This window comes from Lynx rufus, unplaced genomic scaffold (genome assembly GCF_022079265.1).
Source record: "Lynx rufus isolate CCGP_SWC_20201006 ecotype Redwood Valley unplaced genomic scaffold, mLynRuf1.p SCAF_4, whole genome shotgun sequence".
NCBI lineage: Eukaryota > Metazoa > Chordata > Mammalia > Carnivora > Felidae > Lynx > Lynx rufus.
This window is the reverse complement of record NW_025814856.1, coordinates 20,600,547-20,618,998: the sequence shown is the minus strand read 5'-3', so window position 1 is coordinate 20,618,998 and position 18,452 is coordinate 20,600,547. Positions and strand designations below refer to the sequence as shown.

At 41.2% G+C, this 18,452-nt stretch overlaps 1 protein-coding gene across 16 annotated transcripts in view; it reads left to right on the top strand.

Annotated features, from left to right (window-relative positions):
- PBRM1 (polybromo 1) overlaps positions 1-18,452 on the top strand; it is a 116,897-nt gene that overhangs the window by 91,988 nt on the left and 6,457 nt on the right. For 10 of the 16 annotated variants that reach the window (XM_047096335.1, XM_047096336.1, XM_047096337.1 and 7 more), the window contains 5 exons: positions 8,562-8,745; positions 9,307-9,517; positions 10,147-10,348; positions 13,731-13,895; positions 17,280-17,435. In XM_047096335.1, the coding sequence (XP_046952291.1) occupies positions 8,562-8,745; positions 9,307-9,517; positions 10,147-10,348; positions 13,731-13,895; positions 17,280-17,435 (918 nt within the window). Of the gene's footprint in view, positions 1-8,561; positions 8,746-9,306; positions 9,518-10,146; positions 10,349-13,730; positions 13,913-17,279; positions 17,436-18,452 lie in introns of those variants that run through there. The other 6 variants (XM_047096348.1, XM_047096346.1, XM_047096347.1 and 3 more) reach the window with 2 other exon arrangements.

Sequence of the window (18,452 nt, the reverse complement as noted above, 5' to 3'; positions counted from 1 at the left end):
TTTGATGGACGAGGAATTGCTTGTTATGGAGGAGCAAAGAATGTGGTTTCTTGAGGCAAAATCTCCTGGTGAAGATGCTGTGAAGGTTGTTGAAATGACAACAAAGGATTGTGAATATCACATAAACTTAGTTGATAATGCATCAGCAGGATTTGAGAGGATTAACTCCCAATTTTGAAAGAAGTTTGTGGGTCAAACGCTATGAAATAACATCACGTGCTACTGAGAAATCATTTGTGAAAGGAAGAGTCCGCTGATGTTGCAAACTTCACTGTTGTCATATTTTAAGAAATTGCCACCGCTACCCCAGCCTTTAGCAAACACCATCCTGAGCAATCAGCAACCATCAACATTAAGGCAAGACCCTCTATCCCCAAAAAGATGGGGACACCTGGCTGTTTCAGTCGGTAGAGCATGTGATTTTTGATCTCGGGGTCATGAGTTTGAGCCCCATGTTGGGCGTAGAGATTACTTAAGGGGCGCCTGGGTGGCGCAGTCGGTTAAGCGTCCGACTTCAGCCAGGTCACGATCTCACGGTCCGTGAGTTCGAGCCCCGCGTCAGGCTCTGGGCTGATGGCTCAGAGCCTGGAGCCTGTTTCCGATTCTGTGTCTCCCTCTCTCTCTGCCCCTCCCTCGTTCATGCTCTGTCTCTCTCTGTCCCAAAAATAAATAAACGTTGAAAAAAAAAAATTAAAAAAAAAAAAAGATTACAACTCACTGAAAGCTCAGATGATGGTTAGCATTTTGTGGCAATAAAGTGGTTTTTAATTACAGTATATATATTGTTTTTTTAGACTCAATGCTATTGCACACCTAATAGACTACAGTATAATGTAAACATTACTTTTAATGGAAACCAGAAAATCATTTCAATCACTTTATTATGATATTTGCTTTATTGAGGTGATCTGGAGCTGAACGTGCAATATCTCTGAAGTGTGCCTGTGTCTGAGATTTTACTCATTTTAGGCACAGCAAACATGAAATGCAAAGCCCTTAAGGCAAAGTAGCTGGGTATGGTTGAGATAACAGTAAGAAAGCCAGGTGGCTGGGGCAGACCAGGAGGGTGTGGTAGAGAATGAGCCCCCTGAGGTGCCTGGGTGCACACTCACAGTAGGTCTACTAGACAGTGCTCAGATGGAGTTTGGAGCAGATGGGAAGTCCTGTCTGGGTGTGAGCAGAGCAGCTATGTGGGCCAGCATATGCACTGGAGGAGTCCCTGCAGCTGCAGGATGGGGAATGTGTAAGAATAAGGTAGGATTTGGGGGAAGGAGTTGAAAGACTTCTAGTCTCTTGGACTCTTAACCCTAGCAATGTTACTCTCCCTGATCCAGAAATGTGCAGGGCTCGTGCTGAGGTTTCCGTTCAGTCATCCTGAGTGTTCACACGCACTCTGCTGCTCAAACGTAGTTCTGTGCATCATATACTGTCATTATTTTCAGCTATTGCATTTCTTCCGGCCCAGAGTTAACACTACAGCTTACTTACAAACCAGCTACTCTCCATCTTTTGGAATAGTTTTCCAAATGATGTCAGTGAAAATAGTGAAGTAGGAAGATTTGAGGGCCATTCCCTCACAGAAACATGGAGAAAAGCCCACAAAAGCTGTCAGAATCGACATTATTAGAACTCTGGAAAACAGCCAAACATCATTTGGAGTAATTCCTTTTTATAGACGCTTAGTAGAATTTGTTGCACTCTGTAGTTTATAAACCACATATCCAGGCTCTCACTTATTTCTCACCATGACCCCGTACTAAAGATGCTGTCATTCTCAGAAAATTGAAGTTACTGTCCAATACATGGCCAAAACTAAAACCTGGGTCTTTTCACTTCTACTTCTGTACTGGTGTTTGGAACGCTTTTGAGAGTGAAAAGAGGTGCTAGTATTATTAGGCAGGATACCAGGAAAGCAGTGAGATGTATGGTTACTTCATCTTGAGATGATGCATTCCCCAAAAGGAAATGGATCTAGTGGTCACAAAATGGGATTTCAGCCCGGCTTGTGCATTTCTCATCTTCTGTAATGTAGACCTGATGGGCATATTTCACTCAGGAGACAGTACTGTTTTGCTAACAATGCTTTTTGTTCATTGCCTTCAGTAACTTAAATAGTAATCAGACAACCACAGAGAAGTTGCTTTTAGGAATGAACATGGCCACACCTGACAGAAAGTGCCTCCAGCCTAGGCACTTGGATCATAAAATTTCCAGGAACCTGGGTTTCTGAAACATGTCAATTCCTAATTTATTTGCCAGTTCTGTTTTCTTCATAGTAGGTTTTTTTAATGCTGCATTAATTGAAAAACTGTTCTTACTAAGGTAAGAAAATTGAAAGGTTTTTAAAAATTAGAAAGGAAAAATTAAAAGAATTAGGTTTTGCAAAGAGATTATTAGGTACATAGAAAATTGAAAAGGTATTTGGATAAACTATTAGAATTAATAAATGAGAGGTGCCTGGGTGGCTCAGTTGATTAAACATCTGACTCTTGGTTTTGGCTCAGGTCATGATCTGCTTCGGGTTCTCTCTCCCTTTCTGCCCCTCTCCCACTCATGTGCAGTCTCTCTCTCTCAAACATTTAGAATTAATAAATGAAAATACCAAGATTATCTATACTTTTATTTGTGGTCAATGAACAGAAAGTTGAAGTTTAAAAATACACCATTTATGTTACATACCTAGGAATAAATATTTTAAAAAGTTGTATAAGACTATGGATATAGTCTCCCTCTCTTTCTGCCCCTCTCCCATTTGCGCTCTCTCACTCTCAAAAATAAACATTAAAAAAAAGAAAAAATTTTAAAAAAGATGTATAAGACTTCTACACACACACACACACAACCCTCTGAGGAAATGATTGAATGAAATCAAAAAAGACCTAAATTAATGAAGTGATTCATCATGTGTATAGCTGTAAGTTCAGTATTATAAATTATTTTTATAATGTTTATTTATTTTTGAAAGAGACCAGGCATGAACAGGGAAGGAGCAGAGACGGGGGAGACACAGAATCCAAAGCAGGCTCCAGGCTCCAAGCTTTCAGCACAGAGCCCGACGCAGGGCTTGAACTCACAAACCATGGTATCATGACCTGAGCCGAAGTCAAACGCTTAACTCACTGAGCCACCCTGGGCGCTCCAAAAGTTCAGTATTAAAAGAAGTCATTTTCTCCCATATCGATCTATCTAATTCATTGTAGTTCCAGTCAGAATCCAGCAGGTTTTTATCAGTTTTGTATGCTTTGTTGAATGAAGCTTCCTGGGGCACCTGGGTGGCTCAGTCGGTTGAGAGTCCGACTTCAGCTCAGGTCATGATCTCGCGGTTCAGTAGTTTGAGCCCCATTGGGCTCTGTGCTGGCAGCTTGGAGCCTGGAGCCTGCTTTGGATTCTGTGTCTCCATGTCTCTCTGTCCCTCCCTTGCTCATTCTCTTTCTCTCTCTCTCTCTCTCTCTCTCTCTCTCTCTCTGAAATATAAAATAAAACATTTAAAAAAAAATTTATTTTTTTTATTTTTTTTATTTTTAAAAAAAAATTTTTTTTTTCTCAACGTTTTTATTTATTTTTGGGACAGAGAGAGACAGAGCATGAACGGGGGAGGGGCAGAGAGAGAGGGAGACACAGAATCGGAAACAGGCTCCAGGCTCTGAGCCATCAGCCCAGAGCCTGACGCGGGGCTCGAACTCACGGACCGCGAGATCGTGACCTGGCTGAAGTCGGACGCTTAACCGACTGCGCCACCCAGGCGCCCCAAAAAAAATTTTTTTTAATGAAGCTTTCTAAGCTTTTATCTTTTCCATGTCTTCTGAAGGCCTGGGAGGAAGCCCAGGTCAGGGCACAGAGAGACCACATCCATTCCAGGGCTACCAGTCAATTTTACTCTTTAGCTATGAGCACAATTCTTACCTTTTCCAAATCTCTCTTTTTCCTTCTGTGAAATATGGAAAATGGTAACTATGCCTCCTCTGAATTGAAAAGGCTTTGGATTGTGTAAGTCAAGTGCTGTAAGTCAGAGACAGTGATAATAGTTATAGCCATTTTCAGCTTCTAAAATGTTTCTGACCTGTTTTTCCATGTTTTAGCTATTTTGCATGTAAATGTTTAATAAGTTATTAGCTATGAACACTCATGTTAAAGTCAAGAGCAAAATCAGGGTGTTCTTATCATTGTTATTTAACTGTGTTGTGGAGGTACTAGCCAGCACAGTTAAAAGTAAGAAACAAAATCTACAGTGAGGTGATAATTCAGGAGGATCAACTAGGAATTACTCCATAATAGGAGAAGATGGGGGGTTCACAGGTGGCTCAGTTGGTTAAGCATCTGACTCTTGATTTCTGTTCAGGTCATAATCTCACAGTTGTGAGATCGAGCCCCACATGGGGCTCTGCACTGACAGTCTAGAACGTGCTTGGGATTCTCTCTCTCTCTGTCTCTCTCTGCCCTCCCCTTCACACTCTCTCTTTCAAAATAAATTAACGTTTAGAAGAAGAAAAAATGTGGTGTACCTGGGTGGCTCATTTGGTTAAGTGTCTGACTTCAGCTCAGGTCATGATCTCACAGTCCATGAGTTTGAACCCCGCGTCAGGATCTGTACTGACAGCTCAGAGCCTGGAGCCTGCTTTGGATCTGTGTCTTTCTCCTCCCCTCCCCTGCTCATGCTCTTTCTCTCTCTCAAAAATAAACATAAAAATATTAAATTAGGGGCACCTGGGCGGCTCAGTTGGTTAGGCGTCCGACTTCAGCTCAGGTCATGATCTCACGGTCTGTGGGTTCGAGCCCTGCCTCCGGCTCTGTGCTGACAGCTCAGAGCCTGGAGCCTGCTTCGGATTCTGTCTCTCCCTCTCTCTCTGCACCTCCCCAACTCATGCTCCATCTCTCTCTGTCTCAAAAATAAATAAACATTTGAAAAAAAAATAGTTTAAAAAAATTAAAAAGAGAAGGAAGGTAAGTTTGAGTATAACATGGATAACAAAGCAACTGCCTTAAGAGATTGAATAATAATAAAAAGATAAAACATGTTGGGATAAATTTAACAAGATACATGCCACATCTGTATAAAGGACGTTTTTAAATGCTGCTTTTAATGCATTTAAAAGGGAGTGCTTGAACAAATTGAAAAGCATACCGTGTACTTGAATGAGAAGTCTCAACATCATAGAGATGTTCATTCTCCCTAAGTTAATCTTTAATGTGGTTCCAGTATATGTACCAATGGGAATTTTCTTGTGAGGAATTTGGGACTTAAATAAACTGATGTTTAAAATAATGGGGTGCCTGGGTGGCTCAGTTGGTTAAGCATTGACTCTTGATTTTGGCTCAGGTCAAGCCCTATTTCCAGCTCCACACTGATGGTGCAAAGCATGCTTGGAATTCTTTCTCTCTCTGCCCCACCCCCCAAATAAATAAACTTAAAAAAAAAATCTCAAAGAGAAGCAAAAATCAGGAAAATATGAAAAGTATAATAGGGGGTGAGGGTCTGTCCTGATCAGATATTAAAATATCATTAAAATTATTTATATGATATAAATACACAGATTCTTTGAACAGAATAGAAAGTTTAGCAGTAGAATCAAATATAAATTAACTTATGATAAAGGTGACATCCCAGGTAAGGGGGAAAAGATGGATTTTTCTGTTAAGTGGTATTTGGAAAGAGCATAGACATTTGGAAAAAATAAACTTGTATTCATCCCTCACATCAACTGCAGAATAAATTTCCAGATGAATTACAGGTTTAAATGAACATAAAGTGAAACAGCAAAGATACCAAAAGAAATGATGAGAAAGAAATTTTGATAACCTTTGGCATAAACCTAGAACCCATACAGAAAAACAGGGATAAATTGGACTATGTAAAAGTTGAAAATGTTCGCATAACCAAAACAGGCAGAAACAAAGATAAATGACAACTTTTAGGAAAATACTTGCAATGTATGTAATACATAAAGATCAAATTTCCTTCACATATGAAGAACTTCTATAAAACCTTTAGAAAAAAATCAACATGGGGCACCTGGGTGGCTCAGTCTCTCAAGCATCCAACTCTTGATTTCAGCTTTTCAGCTCAGGTCATGATCCCAGGGTCATAGGATCGAGCCCCGCATTAAGATCTGCACTGAGCATGGAGCCTGCTTGGGAATCAATCAGTCAATCTCTCTCTCTCTCTCTCTCTCTCCCTCTCTCTCTCTCCCTCTCCCCCCCACCCCCGTCCTTCTCCCCCGCTCATGCCCACTCTTTCTGTCAAAATAAAAATAAAAAATAGAAAACATCAACACTGAACAGAAAAATGGGCAAAGGATAAGAATAGACAGAAGTTACCAGTGTTTCTTAAATGAAAATATGCCCAACCTCAGCCATTAGAGAAATAAACGTACCCAGATGTTCTTTTTCTTTATTTTAATTACCTACCAGATTGTCAAAATTTCCAGTATTAACTAGTTGACAAGAACATAGGGAAGTGGCATTTACCTACTTTGTGGTGGGTTTATGAATTAGCACAACTTTTATGGAAGGTAATTTGATTATACCTGTAAAAATTACAGTGCCCATACCTTTGACCCAGGTTGTATACTTTTAGAAGTTTTTACCTCAGATATACTCACACATGTACAAATTGATATATGTGTTAAATTATTTATATCAGCATTATTTGTTTCAGTGGGAGAGCAAAAAATTGGAAATAGCCTAAATGTCCATCAATAGGGAATTAGTTCAATAAATATGTTAACACTAGCAGTGATCCTCAAGATACATTATTTTACAACAAAATTTAGTTGTAAAATAATGTAAGTGATATGCTACCATTTTTTAATTGTAAAATACATAGCATAAAATGGAGTTTTTTAATCATTTCTAAGTGTACAATTCATTGACCTTAAGTCCCATGACAATATTGTGCAACCGTCACTATTCATTTCTAGAACTTGTCACCTTCCCAAGTAGAAACTTGCTACCCAACAAGCTGTAACTACTCACTGCTCCCGGTACTTGGTAATATCTGTTCTACTTTCTGTCTCTATGATTTTTGTCTATTCTAGGTACCTCATAATAGTGAAATGATGTGCTGTTTGCCTTTTTGTGTCTGGCTTTTTTTGCTTAGCATGATGTTTCAAGGTTCATCCATGGTGCAGCATTATCAGAATTTTATTCCCTTTTATGGCTGAACAATATTCCATTGATGTATACATAACATTTGGTTTATTCACTCATCTGTAGATGGACATTTGGGTAGTTTCTACCTTTTGGCTGTTGTGAATAATGCTGCTGTGAACATTGGTGTATGAGTATCTAATTGAGTTCTTGCTTTCAGTTCTTTTGGGTATTAACCTAGAAGTAGAATTGCTGGATCATACAGCAGCCCTGTTTAACTTTTTGAGAAACTGCCATGCAGTTTTCCACAGAAGTTGTAGCCGTTTACAGTCCCATCAGCAATGCGTAAGGATTCCAATTTCTCCACATCCTTGCCCACACTTGTTATTTTCATTTTTTTGTGGGTTTATGGGGAAATGTCTGTTCAGATCCTTTGCCTGTTTTTTAATTAGGTTATTTGTCTGGTTATTGTTGAGCTGTAGGAGTTCTTTGTATGTTCTGGGTATTAGACTTACACCAGAGACACGATTTACACATATTTTCTTCTGTGGGTTGCCTTTTCACTTTCTTGATAGTGGGCTCTGAAGCACAAAAGGTTTTCATTTTGATGAAGTCCGGTTTATTTTCTTTGCTTGCTTGTGATTTTGATGTCACATCTGCCTAATAGAAGGTCGTAAAGATTTACACCTATATTTTCTTCTAAGAGTTTTATAGTTGGAGCTCTTACGTTTGGGTCTTTGATCCATTTTGAAGTTACATTTTGCATATGGTGTGAGGTAAGGTTCAGAGTCCACTCTTCTGCATGTGAAAATTCACTTGTGCCAGTGTTAACATGACTCTTTCTCCCCATCAAATTGTCTTGGCACCCTTGGGGTACCTGGGTGCCTCAGTCAGTTAAGCGTCCAACTTAGGCTCAGGTCATGATCTCATGGTTCATGGGTTTGAGCCCCGCATCGGGCTCTGCTGACAGATCAGAGCCTAGGGCCTGCAGCCTCTCAAAACTAAACAAACATTAAAAACAAAAAAAAAATTGTCTTGGCGCCCTTGTAAAAAATCAGTTTCTTGTAGGCGGTGCCTAGGTGTCTCAGTCGGTTAAGCATCCAACTTCAGCTTAGGTCATGATCTTTCATGGTTTGTGAGCTCAAGCTCCACATCAGGCCCTGAGCTGACAGGGCAGAGCCTGCTTTGGATCCTCTGTCTCCCTCTCTCTCTGCCCCTTTTCTGCTCATACTCGTACACTCCCCCTCCCCACCTCTCTCTCTCAAAAATAAACATTAAAAAAAAAAATCAGTTGCTTGTAAAAACCCAACTGTGTGGGTTTGTTTCTAGACTTGTAACTCTATTCTCTTGATCTGCGTGTCTATTTTTATGCCCGTGTACACCTTTTAAATCTTCTGACTTTTGAGTCATGCGAAAATGATTGTTAGCTATGACCACAATTTACTCCTTTAATTTCCCTCCAATTTGCCTTTCAGGAAAGTGCGCTGTGTTGTCATTCAAGGACTTCCTCTCCTGCAGACCAACTGAAATACCAGAAAATGACATTCTGCTTTGTGAGAGCCGCTACAACGAGAGTGACAAGCAGATGAAGAAATTCAAAGGACTGAAGAGGTTTTCGCTGTCTGCTAAAGTGGTAGATGATGAAATTTATTACTTCAGGTAAAGCTTGAAAAACTTCAACTCCCAATAGGAAAATTGATACTCAAATAGTATAGCCCATGGTGGTTTTTTGTTTGTTTTTCTTATTCTTAAACTAGAGCTGTGTACATTTCAAATAGAAAATATTAATTCCGCTAAAAATTAAAGGAAAATCCTCATTGTCGAGATGTAATAACTGCCCTTGGCATAGACTCTAGTAATTGTAATTTGGAGGCAGAAATCCTTCGTTCTGGTTTATAGCCTATCTATTAAGAGATCTTGCCTAGTTCCACAGTATGAAAATTCTCTTCACTGTATTATATAGGCAACTAGATCTCAACTTTGGATCCAGTTTTGTGGATTTTGGGTGGATTTTCAGCAGAATTCTTTGAAAAACAAACGTCTATAAATAGGGGTGACTTTATAAATACCCATTTAAATTCTTTCCTTTGCTGACTTAGAACATACATTGCAGATTGCAGGAAGTCTTTTCTAAATATTAAGGCAGAGCATTGCTTTCTGACCAATCCTGGAGTGGTATTTGGTGATTGTTTTCTTTTTTTTTAATTTCACTGCTTTTAGAAAACCAATAGTTCCTCAGAAGGAGCCCTCACCTCTATTGGAAAAGAAGATCCAGTTGCTAGAAGCTAAATTTGCTGAGTTAGAAGGTGGAGATGATGATATTGAAGAGATGGGGGAAGAAGATAGTGAGGTCATTGAACCTCCTTCTCTGCCTCAGCTTCAGACCCCACTGGCCAGTGAGCTGGATCTCATGCCCTACACACCCCCACAGGTGATGGTGACAAGTTCCTGTTACTTGTCTTTCTCTCAGCTTTGGTTCATAGCACACTCAAGCCGAAGGAAGGAGATACCCAGCCCTCACATATGTGAGCTTCAACCTAGAATTATGCAGGAAGGAACAAATTTTTTTTCTTTCTTGATGCCACAAAGAATTTTAAATTTCATACCGTTTTAAACTTTGCATAGATAGCTATTTTTAATGGCATGTTAAGTTAGAAAGCTCTGCCTACCTTGTGTTGAAGGTGAGCAGTGAGGAGCAGCATCGCCGTGTGACTTTAGCCTTTCCTGCCCATATCTTTCTCGTCTCTCCTCCTTCAGGCCCTTATCTGGGTCGAGGTGATCCCTGGTGGTATTTTTTTCTCATTCAGAATTTTCCCAAGACATGATTGTGAGGTCACCATTACAGATTACAGTCATGGAATTCAGAGAAACTTTCATTTATTTCTTAAATGGTAAGAGGCAAGGAAGAACTGTTTTGACCAAGAAAATGACCAGCTATAAACTAAACGTGTCTGCAAAATAATAATAACTATTGAATCACATGTTCCTGGCTTCCAGAAACCTTGAGCAGTTGACCAGATGCAGTGTTCTGATGCACTATAAGAGCTTTCTGTCTTACAGTCTACCCCAAAGTCTGCCAAAGGCAGTGCAAAGAAGGAAGGCTCCAAACGGAAAATCAACATGAGTGGCTACATCCTGTTCAGCAGTGAGATGAGAGCTGTGATTAAGGCCCAGCATCCAGACTACTCTTTTGGGGAGCTCAGCCGACTGGTGGGGACAGAATGGAGAAACCTTGAGACAGCCAAGAAAGCAGAATATGAAGGTAAATAGAGACTAGGTGCAACTATCTCAGCTTTCTAAACAAGGGGGTGTTTTCAGGAATGCACGTGCATAGACAGGTTTTACTCTCTTGTTCTTACCTCTTGCACATGAACTGTGTGTTGGGGACTGTCTCAAATGGCTCCCAGCCAACAGTTTAAATGCCAGCCTTGTCCTGACTGAGCAAGCACTGCCCCTGACTTGGCCTTTGGTCCTGGTGGGTTTTTTTTTTCCCCTAAAAAAATTTCTCAAATATTTTGCTATTAAAAATTGCATGGTTTTCTTCTTTTGTTGAGTCTTATAAGCATACGTGTGTTGAGCTGGGGAATGATTATATAAGAATGTTAAGTAGAATTTTGGTTAAAATTCATCCAAAAGGGAACATTCAAAATCAGGATCTATTATGGCTCTCGATAAGCCACATATTTAAGTTGCAGGCTGAGGCTTGGCTGAAAGCGCTTGGTTTCCTAGGCCAGTCTTGGCCTGTGCTATGTCTGCAGTCATAGCTACTTTTAAGGCACTTGGAGTCCCTGATAAAGTTCACCTGCCTTCATTTTCCTTTTACTCTGTAATTAAGTTATTTGGGGCCATGAGCTATCATTTAAAGATTTGGTGGTTCTTAATTAGCCTTTAGGGACAAATACCTGAGAGATATTGGGGGGGGCGGGGGCAGGTATTGTTTTTTTTAAATGTCAGACATACCTTTAATAAATGAGTAGTGAACATTAGATTAGGCAGGACTCTTGCCTTGGAGCTATATTTTTTTCCATTTGGAATTGTATATATTGTTCATTTTGCCAGCTTAGAGCTGTCTCTCTATGGTTCACCACTGTGATCAACCATTACTCTTCTTGGCTGGGTCTAAATCTGCTATTTTCCAGCAAGAATAAAGAAATTAATTGTTAAGCCTGCCTCCTTTATTAAAATGTATGGTATTTCCTAAGAAATTTTTCTAAAAAAAAAGATTTTAGTCTTTTCATTTATATCAATTGATTGATAATTGTAAAATTATCTGACAGGCTTCCCCAAACATCTTCTGCAGAATTCTAATCCTACAAGATGCTCAGACAGAAAAACCTTTGTGGCAAAACCAGTTTGAGAAGCATTCCAAACACTTCCACTCTTGGAAACTTATAGTGCATATTCCCATAGTAAAGTCTTTAAGACCTACCATAAACACCTGTGTTTTGTCACCTGGCATTTTCTGAAACTTGATCAAGTATTCATATAATGCTTTCTAGTATCATAAAGAACAAATATTTTGCAGAACACTCTTTAAGAAACCCTAGTCAATTCCATAAAAACCTCGAACTTTTCTTTGGTATTTGACCTTACTGAAAGTTAAGACCAAATATCACTCCATTGGAGGCATATTGGAGACGAAGCTCATGTGAATGTAAAGCCCAGTCTAGGGCAGATGAAGCCAGTCACACGTGGCTGGTTATTTAGAGTGTGAACAAGAGAGACAAATGTGCTGGATGTAAAAGTACAAACGCTGGAGCAGGGCTGGAGAGAGGGGCAAAGGAGGGCTTCCAGGAGAGTCTCCTAAATTCAAATGGGAGTCTGAAATGGGAAAACCAAGTGAGGATGAGCTGGGTATGACTCAGCAGTGTCTGCCTGAGACACAAAATCTGAACTTGTGGTGTTTGGACCAAAACCCAGTGTGGGTTTGAACTCAAAACCCAAAGTTTGGAGTTGGGCTAGTTTCATTTAACAGTCGTCTTTTCCAACGCAGCCCGTTGGGCTCTTCCCAGAAGGAGCCAACAGGCAGCCAGTCCAATATTTGATCCACAGGCCTGAATTTTTCTTTTTTCAACTTCATTTTTTTGCTCTCCCATTTTAGTGTGTCATTTGTGTAATGAAAATACTAGAATTTAATGTGGGGGTCTAGGTCATTCAGTGGTTTTGTTTTGTTTTGTTTTGTTTTTTTTACTGCTGGCACAAGGAAATGGGTTGTTCCAATGGCCTTTGTCCCTCACGTTCATTGTACAGAGGATCTATAAACTGGGACAGTGTTAATGAGTGATGACAGGCCCATACAGGCAACTCTCACAGCAAGGAAGCTCTGACTTGCTTGACTTTCACATTCTTATGCTCATGGAGGACTGGAGCTGTTGCTTCTTGATTCTATTTAAAGCCATGTGATCTTGAGCTATTTTCCACTCCTTAGATCAGCCAACAGTAGCCTTTTGAATTCCAGGTTGGAGGGTTAATGTGTGGCAGTGGAATGTGCTATCATAAGTCAGGGCTACATGTTGCTGGTTCTCTCTGTGTCCTTGGACAAGTTACTACCTATCTCCCAGCCTCAGCTTGCCCATGTGAGGAGTGGGGAAGATTTCCCGTTTATGAATAGTGAAGCAAAACCATCCCTGTATTGTGAGAGCTTTGGGAACACATTTCTAGACTTTTCTAGTAAGGGTCCAGCCTGCTAGCTCCCAAAAAGACTGGGAATGTGATTGTTGGGGATACTGGCTATGGAGGGGTAGGACAGAGCAGCTCGAAGGAGAAAAGGGTACAGCAAGCGGTGCTCCACAGCCCAGAACTGGCACAAGCAAATGCTCCTCTTGTATTTTGGATGAAAGAAGAGTGATTTCTTGGAACTTTAGCTGATTTAGGATGATCTATGGTCAGTATTGAACTGCTCAGCCTCAGGAAACCTGGTTCTGTCAGTACATTGTCCATTGTTTCATATGTGTATATATATTCCCTGCTTCTGATGACTGTAGCCTGGAGTATCATGCATTTTTTCCCCTCGGGGTTTATTAAACATGACCTCTTTGCTTCATTAGGATGTAGAAAGTAGTGTTTTATTTTCCCTAAAACCTTGTGAAGGAGGCAGTAAGCTACTTTTCCCTTACAGAGTTAATTTTCTTCAGCTGCTAAACCCCATGACACTAATGACAAGAGTCCTCAAATCGTAGTAAAATTGGGTGCAAGGAATCAGGAAAATAGTGTAAGTAACAATTGTGCCAAAAATTATAATGGGCCATGGAATTGCTTCATGTTGAAATTATAAATAATTTATAATGCTATTAATACTAGAATAATGGTAGCGCTTCTCATCTTCAGGGTGCCTTGTGAGATTAACCACGTTGGTTACGCTGGTGACGTGTTTAAATAAAACCTGTGCTTTCTGAATGTGTGTTGCAGTCTTAACATTCTTGAAATCTTTGCAGACCAGTTCTCAAGATGGGATAGGAAAGCTGGACGCTAGGTTACCAAGTGAAATCGGCCCGACTCCTCCTGTGTTGAGACTAGTCATCTACTGTTCCTTCCGTTGAGACAGAACTGTTGCCTGTGTTTTTACTAGTCCTGTTGAATGCAATGGATGGTATTTTGAATTCCTGGGTTAAAAACAGAATTGAAAATCTGAAATGCCTTTACAGAGCGGGCAGCTAAAGTTGCTGAGCAGCAGGAGAGAGAGCGAGCAGCACAGCAACAGCAGCCGAGTGCTTCTCCCCGAGCAGGCACCCCTGTGGGGGCTCTCATGGGGGTGGTGCCACCACCAACACCAATGGGGATGCTCAATCAGCAGTTGACACCTGTTGCAGGTAAAAACAGGAGCTAAGACCATTTTTTTCCACTTTAAGAAATTCCTTCATTTTTTTTTTTCTCCAATGAGGAGTAGGCCACAATCTCTAGGCTTTTCTCATGGCAGAGTCAAAGTTTCCAGTCGTCCATGTCGTCCTTCTGTCGCCTTTCCCATATGGGCAATGCCTCCCCTCTGCCCCAGAAATGGGCCCTGGGCCCAGCCCTGGGAATTAGTAGGGAGCAGCTCTAGCCTGGCTGTGGGCATGGTCTGGCGATACTCTCCACCCCAGACTGCTCTGGATATAGAGCCCTATAGCAGAAAACCTAAACAGACCCTGAATTCTGTTCTGGAGGGGCTCCCGAGAGAAAACACGAAACTAAGCACTTAGGTGATACCGATTTTCCCGTCTCATTCCAGGGTTCAGTTTGCCTTGTTCTGCTGCAGCCATCCTTAAAAGACTGACCATTTAAAAGGATTTTTGACAGTGAATTCTAAATCCTTTCTTGGTCACTAATGTGCATGACTGCTAAGTGGAGTACAAAGTCCTTATTCAATTCATTGTGCCCACTCTGTAATGCTTTTCTATTTAATTACATTAAACTGCATTTTCTGTTAGTATCCCAGTCACATATTTGTAAAAAAAAAAAGAAAAGAAAATGATGAATGTGGTTTGCTTGTGTGTGTTGTCTCTGGTTCTGGTAGCCATGGCAAATTTGGCTATTCTTGAATTGAATATCCTTGTCTGATGTGTCTCCAACGAGAAGCCCGTAGATCACTTCTCGGGTCCTTCCTTCGTGATCTCCCTAAGCCTGGTGAGGTCCATACAAGCCACCTGAGTGTCTTCTGAAGCAAGCGGTCTGACTTCTTTTCGCAGGGAGTCCAAGACAGTGTTGTTCAAGGCAGGCTCATTGGGATGCTGTTTTTGTTTTTGCTTTTTTGTATTTGCTTTTCAAGGAAGAGTAGCATAGGATAACTTTTTCATTGTCGCTCCTACCTTTTGTGATGGCAAGTTCTCAAATGCACTGTCGCTCAACTCAGCAGTTGCACTCGCCAGAGCACATCTGAATCATGGCTTTTCAGTACTCTCAGTGTAACTGACGTTGATCTAACAAATCTCATAATCGCCTGCTCTATTCCATGGCCCATTTTGGTTAACGGGATTCCAGAGGGTTTTAGAAATCAGGCCTTGAACATGGGGACTTTTGAAAGTTAGAATTCCCTCGTTGACATCCTGTTTTGTTGCGTTTGATATGTGATACTGTAGCACTGTGCCCTTGACTAAAAAGCCCAGGGACACGTTAACAAAATGAATTCAAACAGCTAAAACTATTAAAACACAGCAGCTGCAGCATTTTAGCTCCCTGTTGGGGAATACCATCATAGCGCTCTGAGGGGCAAGGAGTGGTGGGGGGGGGGGACCCCTTCACATTATTAAGCATGTGCTGCCCAGATTCCAGGCCATGGGAGTGAAGGGCAAGCAAGCATCCTGTACGGTCACCAGTCTTTGGTCCACAGTGGGAACTTTGCAGCTGACAGGGTGATTTTTCTTGGGTTTACAGATTGCTTAGGGCCTAAGTCTTAGCCTTGTTGCTGTCTGAGACCAGCTTTGCTTACAAGCATTAAAGCTCATTTGAACACATGTGACTGGGATAATAAGTGCCAAAGTACAGTTTAATGAAGACAAGTGTCATGGCTTTCAGTTCTTAATACGTTTCTTCAACCACAGCCCGTGAAGGCTGCGTTCAGATGGGCTTTTGTAATTGAAAGCAAAGCCTCCTAATGTCCTTAAACTCCCACCTATTTACCCATAAGAGCTGGAGCTGGTGGTGTGGTTAAAAGGCAGTTTGGCAGTTTTGTTTAAGATGATGGTATCTGTTCAAAAGTACTTTTTACTCTCTGAACTCTCATTTTAAAAACCATGAAACTCATAATCCTATTTCATGTATAGAGGTACTATTTAGAATTCGCTTTATTGGTGTGTGTGATTTTAAGTTTTTCAGTCAGCTTAGATATGACTAATGAAGCAGGCTGAACCAATCTCAGAATTTTCAGTAATGTTATAGCTTCAAAAGACTAAACTTTTATCAATAGATACCTTTCAATAATCCTTATGGGAAAGTCAAAGAGTAAAGTCCTTAGAATCTGGAGTTTTCCACTGTTTCCCAGGGTCCTCCTACAAAGAGTGTTTTGTAAAAATGAGGTTTGGCACCCGTCCCTCAAGCTTCCCTTCGTGCAGGAAGCTGGGACCAAAGGTGATTGCATTCTGGGGGGAGCCTTATGTTTTGTTTATTGTGATCATTTCAAATCCCAGAAGAGTTAAGTTGTTTTTCTTGCTCAAAAAAAATGTCGTGTGGCTTTAAAGTTCTTTTGATAGGTGAGTTTTTGACATTTTGAAATTATTTTCTTTCTTTCACTCCTTTTGCCAAAAATACTGGTTTCCTGAAACTCTTCCCTAGCCAGCAGAAAATATTTTGTGTTATGAAGATACGCTTTGAAAATAAAGGAATAAAGGCCTCTGTTCACAGAAAGTCTGTACCTCATTTAAAATGTTCCCTGTTAACTGAAGGTTTATGTGAGGGCATTTGTGAACTTGGAGACAGTAATGACAATTGGCATTTTCTCACATCAGCAGAGCCTGATTCTCCAGCCATTCCTTCTGAGGTCTGCGTGCCTGCTACCGAGTGACCTGGGATTAGCTTAGCTTGGCTTGGGAGGGTTTAGGTTTTATCTTTGTTTCACATGTTTAGAGATCTAAAGATGAAACATCATCCATTGTGATGGCTCTTCTCTGTTCCCCAGCTCAAGCCTGAACATGATCCATTTTTACCAAGTAGTGGTGGGGCTAGAAGGGAAGAGGAAGCCTTGAAAGGCTCTTGCCCACTCCCCCCCTCCACCCCCACGCACCCCAAGCTGGAGAACCATGCTTTGTGATCAGGGCTGTGCGCCTCATTTCCCTCCATTCCAGTGTCCCCTCATGTGCACCCATGATAGGCGTAAGAGTGTGGGCAGAGTGGGGTGATGGGGTTTAGTCTGTTGAATTAGAACCGCAGTTGCAGAACTGGTCACTCTGTTTGAACAGCTTGCAATAACATGACCTTGGGAAGGCTGTTACTGGAACTCCTCTTTATTATTATTTAATTAAAAACATGCAACATATTTATCCCAGGGAAGATAACTGCAAATAATAATCTACTAAGTACTAATTCATCCACAAGTGTTGGATTTCATATTTGTAACTTTTTATTTTGTTCATTATTGCAACAAAATAATTGCACTAATTGCTGTTATCTCACACAGTACTAAGGGTGCTTTATTCATTGGTAGTGCATGGGGGGGATTTGTTATTACTTCGCTCATGTTGCATGTTAATGATGCATGTCTGAAATTTGTTGTGTCCTTCAAGGCATGATGGGTGGCTATCCGCCAGGCCTTCCACCTTTGCAGGGCCCAGTTGATGGCCTTGTTAGCATGGGCAGCATGCAGCCACTTCACCCTGGGGGGCCTCCACCCCACCATCTTCCGCCAGGTGTGCCCGGCCTCCCGGGCATCCCACCACCGGGTAAGAACTTCATCCTCCTTCACTCATTAATCTCATCTTCATATTCTCTTTTTTCCTCCCTCAGCCAGTTGTTCCTGGAGGTACCTGCTGCCCACTGTGGCCAGGCCTTTCCTCACTGAGAATCCCAGGGATGTCAGCAGCAGGGCCTGTCCCGTGTATTTGAGCAGGCGGCTCAGCACCTATGCCCTTGGGCACCTGGCTCCCTAGCAGCAGCAGAGGACACATGGCAGAGACCAGACTCAGCAGACCAGGGGGCAGAAGGCATACTCTCATACCACTCAGACAATTTGACGTGTGCTCAGAAAACCGAATACAGCCTAGGAAGGTCATGCCCTCTTTAATCAGTGAATGATACATGGATGATCAGTGAACGATATCCCAAATGGCTAGTTCTCAGTCACATAGGAAAGCACTTTGGGTCCTGAGGGCACTTCTTCCTCTGATTCAGTTCTTCTCTCACAAGGTCTTCTGTATGGAATCCCTGCTCCATCTCCTGCTTCTCAAATAGCCCTTCTAAGGGGATTGCAGAGTCACTGATCACGGTGAATAAATCCTTCAGCCAATCATTCTAGGAACAAAAAGGAGGGAGGGAACGAATTTGCAATGAACACGTTTTCTGTATATGAGTCCCCTAAGAAGTATGACATAAGACCTTAAAGAGCAGCATAGCCCTCCCATACTAACTGTGGACACTGGTTTATCAGCAGAAGCTCAGAATTTATTTCATGTAGAAGCATATAAATGGAGTTCAGAACTAGCTACAGATTTACTTTGTAAATAGTAAGTTAAAATATTACTTTATTGTGAAAGGAAGATTGCAGGTTCCCATATTGATTGCCATCAAATGCAAAAGAACTGACCTTTAGCTATAATCTAGTTGGAGGGAATGTGACCTGAAGATAACTTAGAAGAGCATTGGGGCCATTATCCAAAATACCAGCTAAAGGCCTGGCCCAGATGACAAAATGTAGAAATGTTAGACTTGCCTCCAGCACTGTTGGGTTATACAGAGTTCCA